The sequence below is a fragment of the Micromys minutus genome (genome assembly GCF_963924665.1).
Source record: "Micromys minutus genome assembly, chromosome: 6".
NCBI lineage: Eukaryota > Metazoa > Chordata > Mammalia > Rodentia > Muridae > Micromys > Micromys minutus.
The window spans coordinates 23,276,151-23,297,541 of NC_137975.1; the positions used below are offsets into that span (position 1 = coordinate 23,276,151).

Below are 21,391 nucleotides of genomic sequence, written 5' to 3' on the forward strand. Positions count from 1 at the left end.
ACCCACCAAGTTGCTCATTTAAGTCTCTTTAACTTTTACCAATAATTAGAAAAAATAACTTCCTAATATGGAAGTTATATGATGATAATATATTCAAATCACCCAGGAGAGACTTTAGATTTCTTAAAACAATATACATATTAGCAAAGATATTTGAATACAGTTCTCCAAAAAACCCAATAAACTGAATTTCCTTGTCATGATCTCTTGTGACTGAGAGGGCTGCTTTTCAATGAAAGAATACTAGCTAATTAAAAAGTTCCCTGAGTTTTTTCTGTGTTTTATTTAGGAGCAACCCTTTCTTTGAGATCCCCAGCAAACACATATAACTTGTGGATGCTTTGGCTTTAAGTGTAGAGATGGTGTCCAAGAATTTCAGGTTCAAATCTTGTGTTTTTAAAGCTTGCTTTTCAGACAGTTCCAAGGCTCCTGGGGGTGTCACTGCCTACTGATATTCCTATAAGACTAAAAAGTGCCCTTACCGTGAAATAAAACTGTTCCGTCTCTTGCTGGTTAGCTCTCCTCTTAGCAATGCTGGGCTTGCTCATGAACGTTTCTGAGACGGTTGATTTGACAGACTCCATGGAATTGCTGTACTGGAAGCAGTCAGACACATCAAAGTCCTCAACAGTCACAATGTCCTGAATGGTCTGCAGGGTGGCCTCCATCGTCTTTTTCACCTATAACCATAATGGTCAAAGTAATCATGAGAAGCAGGCTTTAGAATATCAGGTGATCGAGCAGCTAGGAGGACCCTGAGGGGGCATGGTGCTCAAGGGAGCGGTAGGAAGGATGCCAGCAGATTACAGCCACACTTCTCACTGAACAGTGCTTCAGCACACTGCTCTCTCTAGCAAACACCTAACACCATTCTTTCTGCTGTGCTCCTGACTTGGTGCTTTAGTGTAATGTTTACTTTCTTCAAAGAGACTCATTTTATGTGTAAGGATGTTTTGCCTGCATGTGTGTTTCTCATGTGGTACCTGGTTCCTGTGGAGGCCAGAAGAGGATGCTGGAGTTCCTGGGATTGAAGGCAGGGATGGCGGTGAGCCACCATGCAGGTGCTAGAAGTCAAGCCTGCATCCTCTGCAAGAGCAACCAGTGCTTTTAACCACTAAGCCACCTCTCCAGCTCCAATATTTAGTTTAAGAGTTAGTACTATTTCTTTATTATAATGGAAGTATGAAGGAAAATCGAATAACATAATTTCAAAACAACGTTTCCATCATATAGGAGCTAATTAAAATATGCAATATATCTTGTTCTTCAAAGTCTCTGGTGCTGTTTCATGACCTTCAAGCAATCAATGGGTTTATTTTCCTATTTGCAAACTAAGTGACCCAACCTTACTTCCTAGTAAAATTAAGACTCACTAAAATACAAGATAAGAAGTGATCTGAGCTCAACAGAAACCTGGATTTTTTTTTTTTTAAACTGGATTGACTTTAAACTTTTAAAAACTGCCTTTTCAAGATGCATATTAAAAGAAAACATGCTGTGTTTAGGGAAAAAAAAGTGGCCCTCCTGGAAGAGGATGGAGATGTCTGAAGTGTCAAAGTCAAAAGTTTCTTTTTGAAACGCTGGAAAAAGCCAGCCATGAGTGGGTCATTTCAGAGACTTAATATTGTTCACACAGTGGCCAAGTGCCACTTTGATTAAATGTGTAGTGGGGAGGGGCATTTTGTAAAAGCCCAAAACGGAGCTCAACCTTTGGCAATGTATGAACAACTTCCTGCATTTCAAGGGCAGGATGTAGCAGCAGGGAGAGCACAAGCCTCCATTTGGCCAGGAAATCTCTGCATGCTCCTTGCACTCGCCCCTGATGGACAGCCACAAGTAGCTCAACAAGGAAACAGTGGCTCCGAGCCTCCTAGGAAGGAAACACACCTCTTCATTCTCAATCTTCAGAGTGGATAATCGAGACTGCAGTTGTTGGCATCTCTGCACCAGCTCACTCTGGACAGGCTGCTGGGCACAGAGTTGAGAGGCCTGTCAGAAAAAGAAACAGAAGGTCAGGAAGAGGACACATATATCTTTTGAGGATTCCAGAGTTCTCAGTACAGCTCACAGAACGATTTATATTGTATCGTATGCCAAGTACTGGAAGGCTTGCAGTTTCTATGTGCAAAAAAATCAGAAGACGATGAGTGTGAACTTCTAGACCATATAGTATGTGAAAGGGGAGGAGACTCTGTTTGGAAAGACCATGTTTCTCTCTTTGTAGCCCATAGGTAGGCAGGTGTTTGGCAGGGTAGGTCTAGCAGCATCTGCAGATCTAGGGAATTCTGAGGAGGCTAGACAAGAGTGTCTCAGGCAGCCCCGGTCCAGATACCCAACACTTTGGCACAGTGAAGTTCCTGCCAAAGGTGCAATTGGCCACCTCCCTGGCTCTTCCCTCCTCCCACTTCATACACTAGAGTTAAAAAGCAGGAGAGAAATGGGCCAGGAAGCTGACTTTCTGCTGCGGTCAGCCTGTATGTTTACAAATCTGGGCCGTGCATGAGAACTTTGACTCAATGGGAAAGAGTTCATGTGAATATGGGAACAAGTTCATAAGCCCAAGTCAGAGAGCCCCAGACAGCATGACATCTGACAGAAGGAACTTGACATACTTTAAATAACCATCACTGTATCCCACTAAGTGTGGGATCCCATGCACCCCCTATACCCAAATTAACCAACTTTATCCTCTGTGAAGGAACAACTGACCTAGAGTCTCTTGATAAAGGTAAGGCTATGGCATGAGGTAATCCGGCATCCTGAATGACTGATGACAGGCAGAAGGCTGGGAAGGTGAAGGATAGGACCCATGTGGAGGCAGTGCCTGTCACTTCATTACCAAGTGTCCTTTGGCTCTTACCATAAGAGACATCTGGATAGAGTTGGGCTCCTTTACCCTCAGCAAAGACTGAGTATATTCATACACTTGTAAACTATTCATTTACTCAAAAACTAAAACATCTCTTCAAATAGAGGGGACTGGAAACTGACCTTTTTCCCCCTTTGGTATTTAAGATTCCAACTGATTTGATCCTTCTTCAGCTGAGAGGCTTGCTCAAGATTTGGAGCTGATTTCACTGTGGCTTTTAGAAGTAGACATAATGGAGAAAGCTTGTTGGTCAGATGGGTTACTGCCAAGAATGAAATTTCTGTTTCTGGCCCTGATATCATCAGTTGTGAATCTAGTGCCCCTCAAATCTCTGGGTACACCAACAGTGGAAACAGGCACCAAGTCCCAGTGCATCTGAGTGTGGCTGACATCAGCCCTATCTGTGGCCCAAGAACACCAGTGTAGCCAATTTCAGAGATTCCATTAAAATGCTACTTGAGCTTTAGTCCCATTTAAAGAACTTCCAGGCAGCTCCTTCCTTCTGCCTACAAACATCCCACAGTGAGGCAGAAAGCCTGTTATGTTAGTAGGGCCCAAGAATGACTTGACATCTTATCTCTAAGCCAGAATGGGAAATTCTGGTCCCCTTTCCGGCCAAGCCACCAATCAGCTGGATCATACACAGGGCAAAAGAATGAACTATTATTTTTTAAGGTTGCCCAGGCCTAGCATGGAAGAATTAGAGGAAAAAATCACCTCTAATTCTGTTTCTTTAAGAAGCGGCAGAGCTGCTGATGCATGCTTAGCCAGGATGCAAGGTAATGTACTCTGTCAGTGCTTTAGAGTACAAAAATGTGGTTCTGACTGGGCAAGGAGGGGGCCTGAGCACCCATCATCTGGATTGCCCTTTATGGAGACACGCTATTTGGCTTAGAAGAGAACTCAGATAACACCAGAAAAAAAAAAAAATAAATAAAATAAACCAGTCCCTTCAGATAGTTCCAAGTTCACTTATTTTGGGGAAGGAATCTCAATGACAGTTGGAGAACGGGCTTAGAAAACAAACTTGAACAGAAGTCAAAGTAGGTGAAGAATGGGGCTTCCTGGAGGCTGGCAATGTTCCCTTCTAACTTTAACTAACATGATGCTGTTTTAGTTTTCCATCTGTTTAGATGCTGACATCTGCTCAGCCACAGCAATGGAAACAAACTGTAAGGGGTTGGTTTTCCCCAAGAAGAAAAGGAGAGAAACCACTTCATAGTCCGTATATAAGACAGAGATGTACCACTCCATTGTGGCCAGTCTATGACAGCAAACTGGCCGACTAGCACACTGTTGCTATCAGGCTAGAGCAAGGTTTCTAAGGAGTCTAGATTCTAATCCAGAGAAGCACTACTCTTGGCAAGAGCACCTGGCTGATTTGTGGTCTCTTCTCATCTGCTCTTTATGGTCTCACTAACTACTATGGGGAGCCGAGGAAGCTTTTGAGAGTCTGTTAAAGGTGGATGAAGTCCTGAATGAACGTGTATTGTTGACAAAGGCATGGTCATGTTAAGGACCAACGCCATGTCTTCCATCAGAGCGAGCTAGCACAACGTACTCAACCCCAGCTTTCCTGTACAGGTGTTTGCTTTTTTTCCTTTCCTGGTCACCCCAGTCAGGTTTCTGGATAACAGTTACTTGGGACAGGGTGGGATTCTTTCTGGGAGAACCAGTCACTCTACATCTGAGGCCAGCTGGATTAGATGGAACATGAACCTAGGCTCAAGGATAAACATCAGTCAAATCCAAAAGGATATACTGCAGGGTCTGAAAGAATAGAGCGCAGTTTACCTGACAGAAAGCCCCCTCTCCTTCAGAGGTAATAAAACCATACATAAGTCTAGTACATTCAAATCCCTTTGGGGGAAAGGTGCAGTGTAGGGAAGAGCCTTACCATGTCTCCCATGTGGGGCTGGAATTCAAATTTCATAGGGGGGCAGAAAACATTGTTGTACATCTCCATGAGCCGCTGCTTGTCACTGGTGGCATCTAGGTTTTCTACTGCATTTTCAATAGCATCCAGACCTTCATGTTTTGACTGTTCCAGATTTAACTCAGCAGACAGGAAAGTGCGCAGAGCCCGGTTCAGGCTAGCATGGTAGCCCAGGTCACAACACTGCTGTGGGAGGAAGAAGGCACATAAGCATACCGGCAGCCATCCCAAGGCCTGACAGGAGGGGAGTGGTCTCTGGGTAGATCTGACCATATCAAGGTGACTGGCTGACTGCAGTGGGAAGGAAGCTGAGATTACAAGTTTTGAAATTAGTTCTTGTCCCCTAGTTCAGTGGATAGCGGACCATGGAGGGCACTGAGGTGGTTAGACAGAGAAGATTCATAAGAAACAATGACAAGAGTTAACCAAATGATATTTCATAAAAATGAGAGTGGCCAAGAGTTAAGAGAATCCTGTTCTGTTTTCTGGTTTGTCTGGGGGTTGTCATAACAACAACATTCAACAATAATAATACAGCCTGCCTCGATTCCCTAAGGCTTGCTGTGGTTAGAAGTTACCACACTGCAAGCTTTCCAGGCCAATGGAGCAGTCAGGAGTCAAAAATCTGGAGTGCCGTATCAGCAGTAAACTCACATACACTCAGCTCTAAGTAGGTGGGAGAAGGAGAACAGAAGGTTGGTTGAGTCATGACATCAGCTTTCAGTGATCTGGAATAGACCCGAGCTGAAGAAAGCTAAACCAAAAAGTCCTAAATATAAGTGTTACTGGGAAGATTCTTATCATGTTTCTGATTTTCAGCAACAAAAATGAAAAGAAGAAAATGGCTTTGAAAGAGGCAATTGTAGGGGTTGAGGAATGTAGGTCAACTGGAAAGGGGTTCGTCTAGCATGCTTGGAGACTTAGGTCTGATTTCCCCCAGCACTGAATAAACTGAGTGTAGAGAAGCAGGCCCATAATCTCTCGCAGGAGGGGAAAGCAGGAAGAATCAGAAGTTCAAGATCATCCTCAGCTACAGAATCACGACAAAACAGTAGAGGCAGAATTGAGCACCCCTGGCAAAGCTACTCCTATCCCACCCCAGACCTGTGTCCATGACAGTCCAATGAACAAATGGGACCAGGCCAGGGGTTTTCAAGCTGTAGATCACAGCTCTGAAGTTCAACGTCAGAGAAGGGCATAGGTAGTAACCCAGCTAGAAGGTCTTGGAGCCTTTTTATCTTTACCTCAGTGAAAACAACTCTGCCCATTTTTCCATTCAATACACTGGAATTCTGTGTGGTCTGGTTTAAAGAATAAGTTCTTAAGAAGAAGTCTAGGAAAAAAAGCCCTTGGAGTAAATGTAATCCCTAATGCTCTTCTCAGCAAAGGCATTCTGTCATACTATAACAATATTCCCTGCCCTCCAATAAAGACCCCGAGATCCAAATTCCATAGCCATCAATTATCACCTCTATTATTTACACAGCTTTGATGTCCAGAGCCTGAGAGGAAATGTCAGAGAAAAATCTCTGGATAGCATAAGACCATCTGCCTGATTGTAATTTCACTGCATAAATAAGCATCAAATTAATTTCCTCAGCCTTTCCCTCTCATCACGATCACTTCAGGAACAGCCACTATTGAGGAAGAAAAAAACATGTGACAGGCCGCCTCCTTCCAGGCATCTGACACGAAGCTTGCAATGGAGTGCACGTTGAGCTGAGCTCTGGATTCAGTGCCAACAGACTCTGGCAGGTGCCTGGTTTCAGCAGGGTAACAGCACTGACAGCATAACTATAGCCAGAGGATAGGAAAACACTAAATTCAGTCGCAGGAAGAGCAAACTGAATCTAGACAAAGGCGGCTGATTGGAAGGCTGCACGTGCAGGGTCCCTTCCTCCTCTAGGAGATGCTGTTAAACTAATTAATCAGGCAGCCTTTGAACCTATAAATCTTCTTGCCTATGAACTCTATATTTATTGGTGTAGTAAACAAAGGTAACACTGCCAACAGAGTGTGTGGGAGACTGGGAAGAATTAGGGAGAGGCAGGGTGCTCCTTAGACATCTTCATATATTTCTGAAACTTTATTTCTATTTCTATCCTAACACACACCTTATTTTATAACAGTGTTGTCTTTTAGCATGCTCCTGCTGAAATACTGATCTCTACTTAAGCTAAAATTCACCTTCAGGTTGTACTTGTAAAGAATGCTACTGTTCGTTAAGGATGTTCACTACATGCTAGACATTGGACAGTTATGTGTATTCTACACCCTAATCCTCATAATCGCCCCACGGAAGCCTGCATTATCTTAGTTCTCCACACAGGGAAGACAGAAGCTCAATTAAGCGATGTAATTTGACCAGAGTTAAATGGGCAAACAAACCATCATATAAAACTCCCAAACTGTAATTTGTGTGTAGTCTACGTACTCAGCGTCAGCTCACTTCATGCTCCGTTAACCTCTTCTGCTGAATTCCAGTGCTATACTCTCTGCATAGGACAAAGTGTTGAAAAAGCATAGGCCTCTAGCCTAGAAAGCTAGTTTATCCATTTGGGTTGAAAAGGGGAAAATACCTTTGTAGCTGGTTATGTGGCAACAGACAATATACTTCACACATATCTGGTCCTGTGAAGACTTGAAGCTAATAGCAATCACAAGCATCCTCCAATATCTACTGACCTCTACCCTTCAGCTCCTCATATTTCTTTTCCTGAAATATTATCCTTTCCTTTCACCTGCTGGAACTGGACTCAATCTTTACAATCCATATTAAATTCCCAGCCTCTGGGAAGCCAGCCAGCTCTGCATTCCTGGTCCCACTTGGACTCAACTGCATTTATCCTCATCTGACCCCCAATAGACAAGTCATTTTGAGGACTGTAATTTCCCATCACCCCACCCAGAGCCCAGGTATCTTAGAGTTTCCCAGCATCTCATTCTTGCTTACAGTTCCTCCTAGTAGGTCTTATTCTCAGAAGGCATTCAATCAAGTTGATTGATGGCAAAGATTGCAGCCTCTCAGAAATGACCCATATGTCCTGCTGCATATACTCTAAGACAAGCAGGGAGCTTTCCTGGGTGGGAGCACTGCCTCTACTTGCATAACCGTTCTGTAGCTTCTCTGTGCCAGTGAGTCAGGGTCAAACTTACAATGTGTCCTCTGGTTCTGCCACTCTGTCAGCTAACCTAAGAGATGTGGACAGGGCCTTGGCCATCTACATATTTGTAAGGGCAAAACTAAGCCTTCAGAAAAGAAGCAGTATCTGACAGGGTTAACTGAGATTTGAATATTTTTCATGAGAATCCCAATGGGTAGAGAGAACACACAATTTTTTTTAATACCAGAAATAAATGTGATACAAATGCTATAAAATGCTACACAAATACTATAAAAACTCTCAATTTTTATAAAAAATTGAATGACAGAGCATCTCAATGTATAAACTTAAGTCCACAGTTCATTATCCCCTTAGCTGATAATCTCCCTCAGAGAATCTAGAGAAGACCTAGGAACAAAAAAATGAATGTTTCATATCACCCTTCAATTTCCTACAGAAGAGAGGAAAACAACCACTTTCAATAAAACTTCATAATGGGAAAACCAAGTTCTCTCATGTCCAATTTCAGCATATGTGACGTCACAGATTTTCTAGGTACACTCACAGCACTCCAGCTACCCATAATGGCTAAGCCCTATACTCCACTTTCTCATCTGCTCCTAGGCCAGGAGGTAAATATGCAGGTGAGAAAATTATACCCCAATGAGCCTGCGGTTCTTAGAAACTACCAAGAGAGATCGAATGGTCTTTTCTGGCTGAGAGTCAAGCGTGGAATGACACTCATCCTGGTCTTGCAGAAACCCTGAATACTGTTGAGATCATTATGTCCGCACACCCAGACTCCCCACTCACTCTTTGCTTCTTGGCCACACAATAGTTTGGGCACTTTGAATTGCATGGAACAGCATCAAAAAGGGAAGAAAGTATTGATAGATGCAAAAACTGTGAATAATGCTAAAAACAAACAAAACAAACCAAAAAACCCACCCAAACCACCACCAACAACAAAAAACCTTCCTGGGTGAAAGAAAAAAAAAATCTAGATACAAAAACTATATTCTGGAGCCAGCAAGAAAACTCAGTGTGTAAAGACAGTTGCTGTGTAAGCCTGGTGGCTTGAGATCAATCCCCATGTGTCCTGGTTTGTTGCAATTGTTGACTTTATGCAACCTAAACACCCTGGGAAAAATTGATCTGTGGAAATGTCTACGGAGGATTGTTTTGATTGTTAACTTATGTGGAAAGACCCAGCCCATTCCCTATAGGGAAAGTCCTAAACTGCGAAAGAGAGAAGAAATCTAGCTGAAAGCAAGGAAGCAAACAGGCAGCAAGAATGATTATTCTTCCTTAAGGATGTAAGAGGACTAGTTATTTGTGTTCTTGCCTTGACTTCCCCAGAATGATGGACTATAACTCTGGATTGTAACTCAATAAAAGGTTCTGTTATTTTACTACAGCGATAGAAATGAGAAACACCACATAAAGGTGGAAGGAGAAACATGAGTCTAAAGTTGTCTCTGGGCTTCCACATATACACTGTCATATGCACACATCCACATACAGCCAAATAAGAAATAGAATAAATTACATTCTGAACTATCCGAGCTTTATGACATTCTTCAACAGGCAGCATTAGCATAGGGTGTGAAGAGTTGGAATAGCGATTGCCTGGAGTTAAGAAATAAGAACTTTCTGAGATAATGAGAATGTATTTTTCATGTTATCTTTCTCCCCGGGTCTCCTTGTTGCTGTGAGACAGTCTCAGAGCCTGGTCTTCCACTTCTCAAGTGCTGAGATTCCAGATGTGTGCTGCCATAGCTTGCTAAAAACATAGGTTACAGGAATATGCAAATTTATGAAACTAACAATCAAACCAATAATCAAGTTAATTAATCACAAAATGTAAATTACACATGAAAAGAATGTAAAAAGGGCAAATTTAAAAAGCAAATTTTAAAAAGTTAAGAGATATTTTTTCCCCATTCAATAAACTATGTACTCAGCTACATATTATTATTTAAGGTAAAGTAGGTCTTGGTTCCTGACCTCTTGGATCTTGAAAGAGACATACAGTGACATTTATTTTAATCCTCAGCCCACAGTAAGAAATACATCTTACACACACACACACACACACACACATGGATGTATAAGCACACACATGCCTAACATAACATTTTCATAAAGAGATCTTAGCTATTTAATAGTGTGATCTGATCTGATATCTTCTCCCTTATTCTAGTCTAATATTTTTAAAAAAAGTTAAATGCATAAATATGACTTTATTGTTCCCTTAATGCATTATGGCTCTTGGTTTGAAAACACTAGAGTGCACGAATATGTTTTAGGCAAAACCAGTTACATTCTATTTACAACCCTGATGCTGAATGAACACCTCACCCCATAACTGTATTAGCTGATTATGGAGAAGGGCTGTAGCATCTGCTTTGTAAAAAAGGGTAATGTTCATTTTCAAAAATAAAAAAACAAAACAAACAAAGTAAGATACAGTTAAAAATAAGATACAAGCCACACAAAGACCACATCTGTTCATGGCCCGGAATGCTGCCTGTCTGGAATGTCCCAGCCCTGGACTTGTTTGTCATTCTCAAAACCTATGTCCTGTTCAGTAGGTACTACAGGGGCTGTCTTCTTTTTCAGTAGCTCTTCAAACTACATCCTGTGAAACAGACTTTCAGCAAGGAAAAAGTACAAAATATCTTGCTTTTTATATGATTTTTTAGAACAGCTATCCATGCTTGATGAGGGGCCTATGGGTCACAAAGATTGTAACCCATACAGCAAAAGCTTCTTTTCTCTAAAAGTAAGCAACTTATTGAAATTGGTACCAACAATCTCTAGAGCCAAAAGGGAGAAGACAGAGCAGTAAAAGGGGTGCTGACAACCTGTCTGGTCTAATTTTTAAAATCTTACTCATTTTACCAAATGTGAGATACGCAGCAGAAAGTGAGCACAAAAAGTGACTGTCTTCCTCGTGTTGAGAATGGGCCTGTACTAACTGAGAAGAATGAAGGGACTGGTTTAGGGTTCTGACCTCACTGAAGGACAGTGTTCAGATTGGCATCAACAAGCAGAGAGAACAAAGAGGAGCCTGAACAGAGACCGGGGCTCCACTTACCAGCTGAGATGATGACATCGAAGGCCTTCGGAGTCCAAACCTACTCATCAAAACTCCCTGGCTGAAAGGATACCAGTCTGTATTTTAGAAAAGTGCCCCCAGAAACCCTGATGTAGGCCAGATTTAAACAGTCCAGGTCTTTATTTTACTAGGAGCAGAGGGGAAGAAAATAAAACATACTTCCAGAATAGTTCAGTAGCAAGCCCAAGAAGTGCTAACTAGTAACATAATAGTGAATCTGAGCCCAGATCCCCACATGATGTAAAGCATAGCAGGTGTGGGTGTGAAGAAATCACGATAGAAAATCATGTGCAGTTTGGCTAGAGTCTCACAGCTCAGCGGCTATTGCCAAGAACCTGAGGCAAACAACAGGTCTCTGAAAGGATACTGCTGATGCCCTAGAGAGGAGTGCTAATGCTCAATTAGCTGCCTCCAGACCCACTTTGGTGACTGGAAGAAGATATGAGAGAGGGTGTCCTTGTGTAGCTTCACATTAAGCTAGTCTGGGACTGAGTCAGACTGTAGTCTGCATGTGAGACATGTTAGGACACAGGTACAGAGGAGAAGCAGTAAGAGATCAAAACAAAGACTAACTCATAAGGTTAAAGACCAATATGGCTGTGCCTGCTGCCTACAAAGCATGCGTGTGTGCTAACCCACTTCTCTCTCTCTCATTTTTGTGCCACATCTCAAAAGAGAACAGGGCAGATATCAGCAGCATTTAGATACCTTGTAGTCAAGATCCTAGTTTGTAGCACATTGCAAATCCAAACTTTAGGCAAGTATGTCACGTAGTTCTCTAGATCACACATTTAGACAGCATTGTGTATCTACAGGGGTGATGTGACGATGAATGAGAAGATCCTAGCATGAGGTGACATATAAACATAAGGACGGCATTCTAACTCTTCTTGTCATTGCTTCTCTCTATGAGCTTCAACAGAAGAGAATATTTTTTGACAAACGGAACACAGCAGTCACGAACATGGGTTTAGGAATCAGATTTTGGTATAAGTGCTGTCTCAGCCTTTTACTAACTCTGGGTAAATCACTAAACTCTCGGAATATTAGTCAACAGCAGTAGGTGGTATTGCTTTGTCCTCATGGAATGCTGTGAGGAGCAAATGACACGGAGTATAAGGTGCACTACGTGACACAGTGGACCACGGCTACCATCTTCACATTGTTCTCAAAATGGCCAAGATGCCTGAACACAGAACTGAGGGACACGTGACCAGGCTTCTGAAACTAGGCAAGTGGTGGCCCCAGCCTCCCACCCCAGTTTTAAGTACTTACATCAATAATATCAGACAGGTCATGGATGTAGTACTTGAAGACAGATGCATTGGTTGCCTCCAAAGCCAATAAATACTCGTTCCGGGCTTTAATGGCCTTCAGCTTATTTTCTGTATACTTGGCTTGTCGCTGAAAAGAAAAGGCAAGTTCGCTTTTAGTTTTTTTTAATTAAAAAATAAAAAAAACATGCTTATTTCACATGAAGCACTGTGCATGTTCGTATACACACATGCCTTTGTGTCTCTATGGATGTTGGAAGGCAACTTGTAGGAGTCATTTCTTCTTTCTACCATGTGGGCTCCTGGGTTTGGACTCAGGTTGCCAGGCTAAGTGGCAACCTTACCTGATGAGCCATCTTGATGACCCATCACTGTTAATGTCATGATTTTGTTTTGAAGAGAAGACTATTCTGTGAGAGATGAAGGCCAGCACATCAAGAGCCCCCTTTGCTGCTTTTCCCCGTGTATCCCTGCTTTCAAGTGGATTCAATTCTGATGAATGAGAGGAAAGGTTCAGATGTGCCCTCTACAATGATTCTGTCTTCACACACCATTCTCCACCCTGCTGCTGGCCTTGAAGAGGTGCCTCTAACCTCTACCCCAAATACTGGTATTAAAAGCCAAAATACAAGGTCGACAGTCTTCCCTATTCCCCAAAGCAATAGGGCATTTCACTTGATTTGGAAAATGGGATGAGAAGAGTGACTACTGATTCTTGCCAATAAACTTGAAGTTAAAATCTGAGAGTTCACATGCTTAGGTTTTTTTAACAGCCAGAATTCCTGGCAAGACACAGAGGACTCTCTGGTCACTAGGCATGGAAGGAACTGCTTGGTTCAGCTCTTCGTGGCACCTACTATTATCAGTCTTGCCTTCCAAGCATCCCTTCCTGTCTCTGCAGTTGCCAGTGCACATATACCTTCTCCTTCATCTTCTCAATCTTCTTTACTGAGCTCCTGCGGACATGTTTCTCCTCAATGCGGACGTTGGCGGTGGAGTCAGGGGAGCGAGGGGTCTGCCGGTCCTCTTGCTTTACTGATTTACCAATTTGCTTCTCTTCTTGTTTCTCCGCTTCCTTTAGTTTGCTCTGAGCACTGATACTGTCAGCATTGTACATGTGATATGTCTTCATGACCTGCAAGACATTCCCCCAGAGGTCATGCCAATGGATTCAACTTCATGTTACAGACTAACAAAATTCAGCAGGGCCTCTCCTACATGAAGCAACAGCCACATCTTTCTAGGGGGAAAATCCAGTAATGTCTGATTCAGCACATACATATTAAGCTCTACACCTAAGTATAGGACAGCTTAATGCACTAATTCCTCTTAATTACATTGTTTTTAAAACCTTTCATTCATTATTATCTGTTAATATGACTCTTATAGTGGCTCGGTGGTTTCTATTGTTTGGTCACCTCATGATACTAAGTAGGCAAGAAATCAAAACGTGTCTCTCAGACCCGAAGTGTCTGCTTTATCTCCATTAGATACCTGATGTTCCTCACAGAAACATCAATAACACCTACCATTTACTGAGTACCTAATATATTTTTGGTTTTGTGCCATGTACACACACACAAACACACACACGCATTGATTTCATTCATGTAACAATTCTACACTCTAGACAATGTCCTGTGAAGGCTGTAGACCTGCACAACTCAGGTGAGAGGCTGGAAAAGAAGACAATTCAGATCAAGTGTAACTGGAATTGACCACAAGCAGGAAGTAACATAAAAAGAGCAACACAGGTACAGGTGCGGCAGTACATACCATTAATTCCTGCAGTCTGGAAGCAGTGCAAGATCTCAATGAGTTCAAGGCCAGCCTGGTCGACAAAGTGATCACAGGATAGCCAGGACTATATAGAGAGACTTTGTCTTTAAAAACCAGGGGGGAAGAAGGAGGAACACAATTTTCCAAAAGAGCTATTGTTTAGTAACTGAACACTTTCTTAGTAAGAAGGCCAGGAAGACAGAATCTCAGCTCATTTCCAGTCCTCAAAAATATATTACTTCCAGCTAAACAGGGCCAACTCTACTCTGCAGGAAGTTTCTGTTTCCACATAGGCAGCTTTCAGTTCTACGTGGGACTAAAATAATTGATAATTTCCCCCTCCCGAGTGCTGAAAGTTTGATGCCATGAGGTCTCTTTGAAAAGGAGCAGAAAGCCTAGGAGTAGGGAGTATTTGTAAGTGGCTGACAACAGAAAAAGCATTGATTCAACATTACTAATAATCTCTAGCATTCAGGCACACTGTGTGTCAGGAGTTTTATGTATGTGGACTCAATACTCACAACTACTCTATGAAAGGCATGTTAGCATTTCTACTTCTAAAGATAAGAAAGCAGGTCTCAAGGACATTACCAATGGCACTGAAAGTCTTTCAACTAGTAGATGGCAGAGCCAGAATTCAAACTTAGATCTACCTAACTCCAAAGTCTACACCTTATCCACTAATGGATGGATAGTGGCCACCCTCTGCATAGGACTGAAGCCGAACTAACTGGGAGGAAAGATAAAGGGCAGGCAAGGAAATCCTGAAGAAAGACACTGACCTCATTTGGAAATGAAACTGCTCAACTGAGAGTAGCATCTCAATTAGGGGCTCTAGAGAAAAGTCGGCAATGTGTGACTTAGCAGCTGTTAGTAGGTAGAGACAGGGATACATGGAGAATCCATAACAAGAACATGTCTGTCTTAGAATTTCAGTGGTGCTGAGGCTGGGAAAACCTGGCACCCTGTGGGTACACTTAGGTTCCCCTGGAGTTGGAAGAAGGAAAGGAGAATACAGGGGTACAGTATAGCCTTAATCATGTCGCATTTTAGACTGAGAAAGATTTGAATGTTTACTTCACTCTGAGCCTGACATTATTTCCTGGAAGCTTCACCTTGCATATACTGTGTGTACCAACAACCAATGGTATTAACAAAGCTTTGCTAGGAAACCTGACCAGATCACTTCTTTTCCAGGTTAAGAAGTTAGAAAGGCACCTGCCCTGCTGGCTGAAGAACAGACAAGGGGGTCTCTTTATTTTTTTTTTAAACTTGAATGAGACTAAGGAATTCAAGCATTAGAGTAAAGCATTATAAAGCAGTGAATTTTTATTCTAGGAAATGAAGGATAAAAAGGAAACACAGCAAATGTGCAGGAGAGATCAAAGCACTCAATGTAATAAAACCAGCAACTTCTATCTTCCTTGCCCTTAAAGAACACACAGAAGCCTCTCATAAAAAGAAATTAAATTCTCAAAGATAGCATGACCCTTTTCTTTGCATTTTCTTCCACAATTGGGAAATGTCATATATGCCTCACTTTAAAATATGAGCAGGCAGCCAGCTGTGGTCATGCACACCTTTAATCCCAGCACTCGGGAGGCAGAGAAATCTCTGAGTTCAAAGCCAGCCAGGGCTACACAGAGAAACCCTGCCGCAACACACACACACACACACACACACACACACACACACACACACACACACAACCAGACATTTGAGGAAGTTCCCAATTTTTTCTAAAATTTCTAAGACCCAAATAGGCAACTCAGAGGAAACAGTGTAAAGAGAAGAAAAGACTGAAAACGGTTTATCAGTAAGAGCCCAAGAGAGATGAAGGAGAATGGGAATGATACCACAATATGAAGACCTCAATGAAGGAAGTTGCGGAGAAAGAACATAGGGTGAAAAACCGGAAGACTTCCTGGCAACTGGCAATTAAGACTCCATTCTCGTACCTCTTCAAAGAGCAGGACCCATCCCCTCCCTACCCCTGTCTTGTAAAAGAGTTATCACCTTCTTTTGACTCATTGCCTCATTTTCTGCCCCCACCCCATATTAAAACCAAATGCCTTGAGTTAGCACTCTTATTTGTCTTTATATTGCTAGTGCCTAACGCAGGGTCAAACAGACCAACAGTACCAGGGGACTATTAGCAGACATTGTTTCAAGGGAACAGGTGCCGAATTTCAATTTGAAGCAGCCTGGCAACCAGCTGCCACACCAAGTCGAGGAGGCATATTCAGGGATAATACAAAAGCATAAAACCTCTGGATTAAAGTTAGCCCTAGAGGGTCTCATTATCTTATTCTCTCTCTCTCTCTCTCTCTCTCTCTCTCTCTCTCTCTCTCTCTCTCTCTCTCAAGTTAGTATTTCTTTGGCTCTTAGTCAATCCATGTGGCTTCCCTGTCTCCATATATCCTCTTTCCTGTGGGGGCTTCCTGCGTTTTCCAGACACAGTCTCTCTGTACAGTTGAGGCAGACACTATAACAGTTCTTTGGGAAGCACTGCACTCTGACTTCAAAGGCATTCCTACAACATCAGAAAGAAAATGAAAACCACTTTACCATGGCTTACAAGCTAGCCAGCTCATTGTGATGGAGAGGGGGGATAATGGACCAGCATACATATGTGCACGAATCCCTGGACTGCTCTCTGGAAGAACAGCTGTGGGAAACTCCCCCTGGCACAAAATGCTAACTCAGGGAAATCAAAGCCCCTTCAGGCAGAAGAGAAAGGTGCAGAGGAGCAGCTGGCTACTTATGGTGGGGTTCTGGATCTCTTGTTCAAAGACATCTTTATTTAGACCTACCTGGGCTCTGCCCCTTGGCTCCTCAAGGTTTAAAAATACTTAGATGATCAGCCCTTGGGTAATTGGTTTCCTCAAAAGAAATATTCATGTGTGTTAGGGGCAACTGAAAGAAGAACACTGAAAAATCCAGGGAGTTTCTTAATACCTTCATCTCTTCTTTCAATGACTCACAAGTCACACATGATTTCTATTGCTGACAGGATCAGTGAAAGCAGAGTTCCTTTCCTGTTTTCTTAAATAGAGCAAATAGGGAAATGCTCTTTAGAAGAAACTCTCCCTATTCCCTTCCTAATGCCCAAAGAGTATATGTATGGCAAACAGCTTTCCAAAGCCAGCACACGGCAGTATCAAGTTCCTGCTTGAGGAAACCACTATCTCATATAGAGTGACTAACATCCTGCTTTCCTCAAGACTACCAATTCAGCATGTTTAAGAAAAGTTTTCACCGTGTCACCCTGGCTAGCCCGGAACTCACTATGTAGAACAGGCTGGCCTTGAACTCAACAGATCCACCTGCCTCTGCTTCTCAAGTACTGAATTAAATGTGGCTCTCTCTTCATAAACACTAGGCTTACCAGCAAAAAGGATGAATAGTCACCAAATCTCAGACCAGTCCTAAGCTAACACCCTATATAAGCAATGACTCTTAATTCTAGTCTGCAACTTTTCTAATGATCTATATAGAATCTTCAAACTCTTTTGGTTCTTAACTATAGTCTCATATTTTGAAAATATGATTTCCTTGATCATTGTCAGCCACATGGCATGACACTTGCTGCTGCTTCTGGGAAATTGTTGGGTGGAGAACCGACAGACTTCACACCAACTCTCCCCATCACGCTGTCTTTTGCAGTGGGAAGTGTCCTTCCAGTTGCATGCAGCTAGAAGTCAGGGCAGGGCTGACTCTCAGGTGTCTAAGTTAGCAATCTAGGGTCAGCACACCCCTGCTTCTCAATCTTGGTACTGCTGACATTTGGAGCTTCATAACTATTGCACTAAATTGTTCTGTATGTTGTAGGATGTTAGCTGCATGCTTGGTCCCTACTTTTTAGATGCCACTAGACCACCAAATCCTCCACTCATGATAATGAGAAACATCAGTAGGCACTGTCACACATTCCACTTTGTAGAAGTGTCGAGATCACCCTCCTTAAGGGTCAGTGTACCGAGTTTGTTCTGCCCTCTCTGGAAGTTCCTGGTGTCTTCTTCTGCTTTTTGTTTTTCCATTTAGATGTAAACAGCTAAGCCTTATTTGGGACTTGACAAATATTAAGTATACCAATTCACCTCAAAGCAGGGAGCAGCACACTCACTAATTCTGCATGTGGATACTAGTGGAAAGGCTCTATGCTCTGTATTAACTATAGGCTCATGGTGGCCACAGAAGCAACTGCCAATATTGTCCTGAAGATTAACTAAGCATAGGGTCTCAGGGCTGGGAGATGGCTGAGCACACAGAGGCCTAAGGGCCTGAGTTTGATCCCCAGATCCCACAAGATGGCAGAAGAGAACAAACTTCTAAGAACGGTCCCTTATGCACACTCAGAAAAAATACTAAAAATAATAAATAGGGGATGGTAGGCACGGGGCGGGGTAGTGGTAGTGATGGTGGGGAATCTTCCATCTTGTCCTTCATTGGAAGTAAGCTCCATGGTTTTCTTCCTCTTCCCACCACAGCTTACACTGCCATTTGCTTTTTAAAACCAAAGCTCATGAAGTCAGACAAAGCTAACAGTTCTCCAGACACTGAAAAAGCAGTATTGCTGGGTCTTAGCTAGTTTGAGGTTTGCTGCTTGACTTCTGAGAAACAACAGCAAAGAACACAGGCTCAAGATGCTCATTTATTGGGAAAACAAAGAGTCCTAGCATAGCATGTGCCATTTGTTATACTAGAGAATTCTACAGAGGCAAGCCTCAGCCCTTCTTGGTACCTAGCAGATGCTCTAAAAATAAGAGAAGTTAAGCAATGAAAAGATAAGGTTCAGGAAACTCGTCCACTCTGAAAATGGTTCCCAGTACCATGCTTCTATTTGTAAGAAGTCTTAACTTCATTTGAGAGAAATAAAAACGTAGGGACAAAGAGTACTACCACCTATTACTTGACTTCAGGGATTAAGAGTCAGCAAGTAGAAATTCAAAACAACTGGAGCATCACTGGAGACAAATGAGATGAGCACTCAAGTCTGTTTACCAACAGTTGCCATGACATACTGGCCACGCCTAAACTTTGGGATCAAGAATTTGGAATTCTGATCTCAAATGCTTATGAAGCACATCACAACTGCCCTCCCATCCTGTGAAGAAAGGGAGTAAAGCCTGGAGAGAGGTAAGAGTGAGAGAGAGAAAAGTAAACACAGAAAATAATTTTCACCTCCAAATAGGTTAGGGCACCCTAGAAAATGACACATAGTGTTGGCACAAGCAAACTTTGGAAAGGGTCTGAAAAAGCTACACGTTGTACAATGGAGGCATTCCTCCTATGGTGTGTGTGTGTGTTCTCAATATAATTAACAAAACATGGCTGAGAGAAAACAACCACCAGCCCTTCTGAGGCACACTGCCTTCTTTTCTCCAAGCCCGCAGCTTACCTCTCTGCTGTGTCTGAAATGTTCTCCTTGCCAGAAATGGTGCTTTACAATGCAGACTTTTTGAATCTGTGCTTCCCTTACAGCATCTGCTCTAATCTCAAACTACAACTAGTCTAAGTTCTGATGCATAATTTAAGACTATAAATGCTTTCCAATACGCAGAAGTATGATGTAAGCTACATTCCTTGTCATCAAGTTTGGGGTCCTTAGCTTGCTGGTAATGGTGACAGCTGTGCTGGTAACCTAGACCTTGGCTGGTTTCTTTCGATGGTGCCCCAGATGAAGACAGAATAAAATTGCACAACTGGAAAAATATTTTTTGGCTCACTTGGTTTTGAAAAAAAAATGAGTGTGGAAAAAAATGGGTGGGGTCACCCCCAATAGGGAATAAGCACTATCCTCGGCCTCAGCTGAGCTCTGTTGCTGACGTGAGTATGACTGCCAATGCCAAATGCTGCTTCTCTCTCTATGATAAAAAGAGCCAGGCAGCCCGTCTGATTTACCGAATAAAGCTCGTTCAGGACCTTCATCAAATCATCTTGGAGCTGCTGGCCAACTTCTTTACTCTGTAAAGAAAAGAGGAAGGAAGGTTAGTTGAAAGTCAGAAGGCGAAGGGAGGTGGCAGCAAAGACAAGAGCAGCACAAGCTGTACACATGACACAGACTCCATTACAGCCCAGCACTTAACCTAGCAAATCAGATAACCAATTATGTCAGATTACTCAGAGTCTTAATGAAATGAAACGGGCCCTTGCTATTGCCCAGTAGAGACAATCATGTGCAAGGAAAATGGGTTATAGCCCTTGATTTTTCTATTGGTCTCAAAAGCAGGCTTGAGAGCCACATCCTACCTAGCACTGTGGTTAGGTAGACCGTGCTTTCTCAGATATTTGTAGGCAAATACTCCATTGGATTACTAGGGGAAATAAGGTGTCCAACAGGATTAGACAGTAAAAGGATATAAATATTCAAGGACTTCAAAGACCCTAAACTCAACAGAAAACTCCAAGCAGGAAGGTACTGTACTTATAAACTGACAGCACATAGACCTCAGCAAGCTAGGATCCACAGGACTGGTCTGCACATTCCTTCTCCCTAGAAGGAAAAAGCACCTAAAATTGAGTGCTTTATTTTATTTTATTTTATTTTTTTTGTGGCACAGATGTTAAGAACTACAGGTCGCCCAATTCTCACTTGTTTTATTTCTTCCCCAACTTCCCAAGATAAAATATATGCTAAGGCGTTTTCAACAGTCTAATTCTGAGCAGCAGTAGCTTTCCCATTCTTTATTGCTGCCTACCCTAGACTGGATCTAACCATGAAGAATAGTAGAAATAGAAGAATGAGGAAGCAGGAAAGAAATGTATCCTCTATACCAAATGTTCATACCCAAAGTGCAGAGGATAAAAACAATTGGTTATTGCTTTCAATATCAAAAATTCAAATACCTACAGCAGCTGAGCACACTTCTTTTTACTTTTCCATACTGGGAATTAGACCTTGTGGGTACCAGGCAAGCAGTCTACCACTGAGCTGCATCTCCAGCCCTTAAATGACATTCATCACAGCCAGTTCTGAAGCAAGGGAAGAGTCCTTTCATTCACACTGCTTTTTCAAGGTGTGTGTGGGTAGGGGAGAACATGTGTGCGGCTCATAGGGCACAGTGAGGGTAGACAAAACTTGCCTGAATCAGCTCTCTCCAACATGTAGTTTCTGGGCATCAAACTCAGGGTGTTGGGATTGTTAGCAAGTGCCTTTATCCACTGAGTTATCTTGCCAGCCCGACCTGAACATTTTAAAAAACTGTTTTGCCACTCTACTATTAAGTTCTTTGGCTAATTGTTTTCTATTAAGGTATTCATTATGGGATATAACATACGTGTGACTTCTATCATGGATGCTTATAT

General features: G+C 42.4%; 1 protein-coding gene across 4 annotated transcripts in view; it reads right to left on the reverse strand.

Moving 5' to 3' along the window:
* The window catches only part of SRGAP2 (SLIT-ROBO Rho GTPase activating protein 2), a 208,698-nt gene that overhangs the window by 45,058 nt on the left and 142,249 nt on the right, over window positions 1-21,391 (reverse strand). For 3 of the 4 annotated variants that reach the window (XM_080917627.1, XM_080917628.1, XM_080917630.1), the window contains exons 5-10: window positions 19,988-20,050; window positions 13,224-13,439; window positions 12,306-12,434; window positions 4,767-4,991; window positions 1,888-1,989; window positions 483-680 (exon numbers count right to left, since the gene is read on the reverse strand). In XM_080917627.1, coding sequence (XP_080773753.1) covers window positions 483-680; window positions 1,888-1,989; window positions 4,767-4,991; window positions 12,306-12,434; window positions 13,224-13,439; window positions 19,988-20,050 — 933 coding nt within the window. The remainder of the gene's footprint in view (window positions 1-482; window positions 681-1,887; window positions 1,990-4,766; window positions 4,992-12,305; window positions 12,435-13,223; window positions 13,440-19,987; window positions 20,051-21,391) is intronic. The other variant, XM_080917629.1, reaches the window with a different exon arrangement.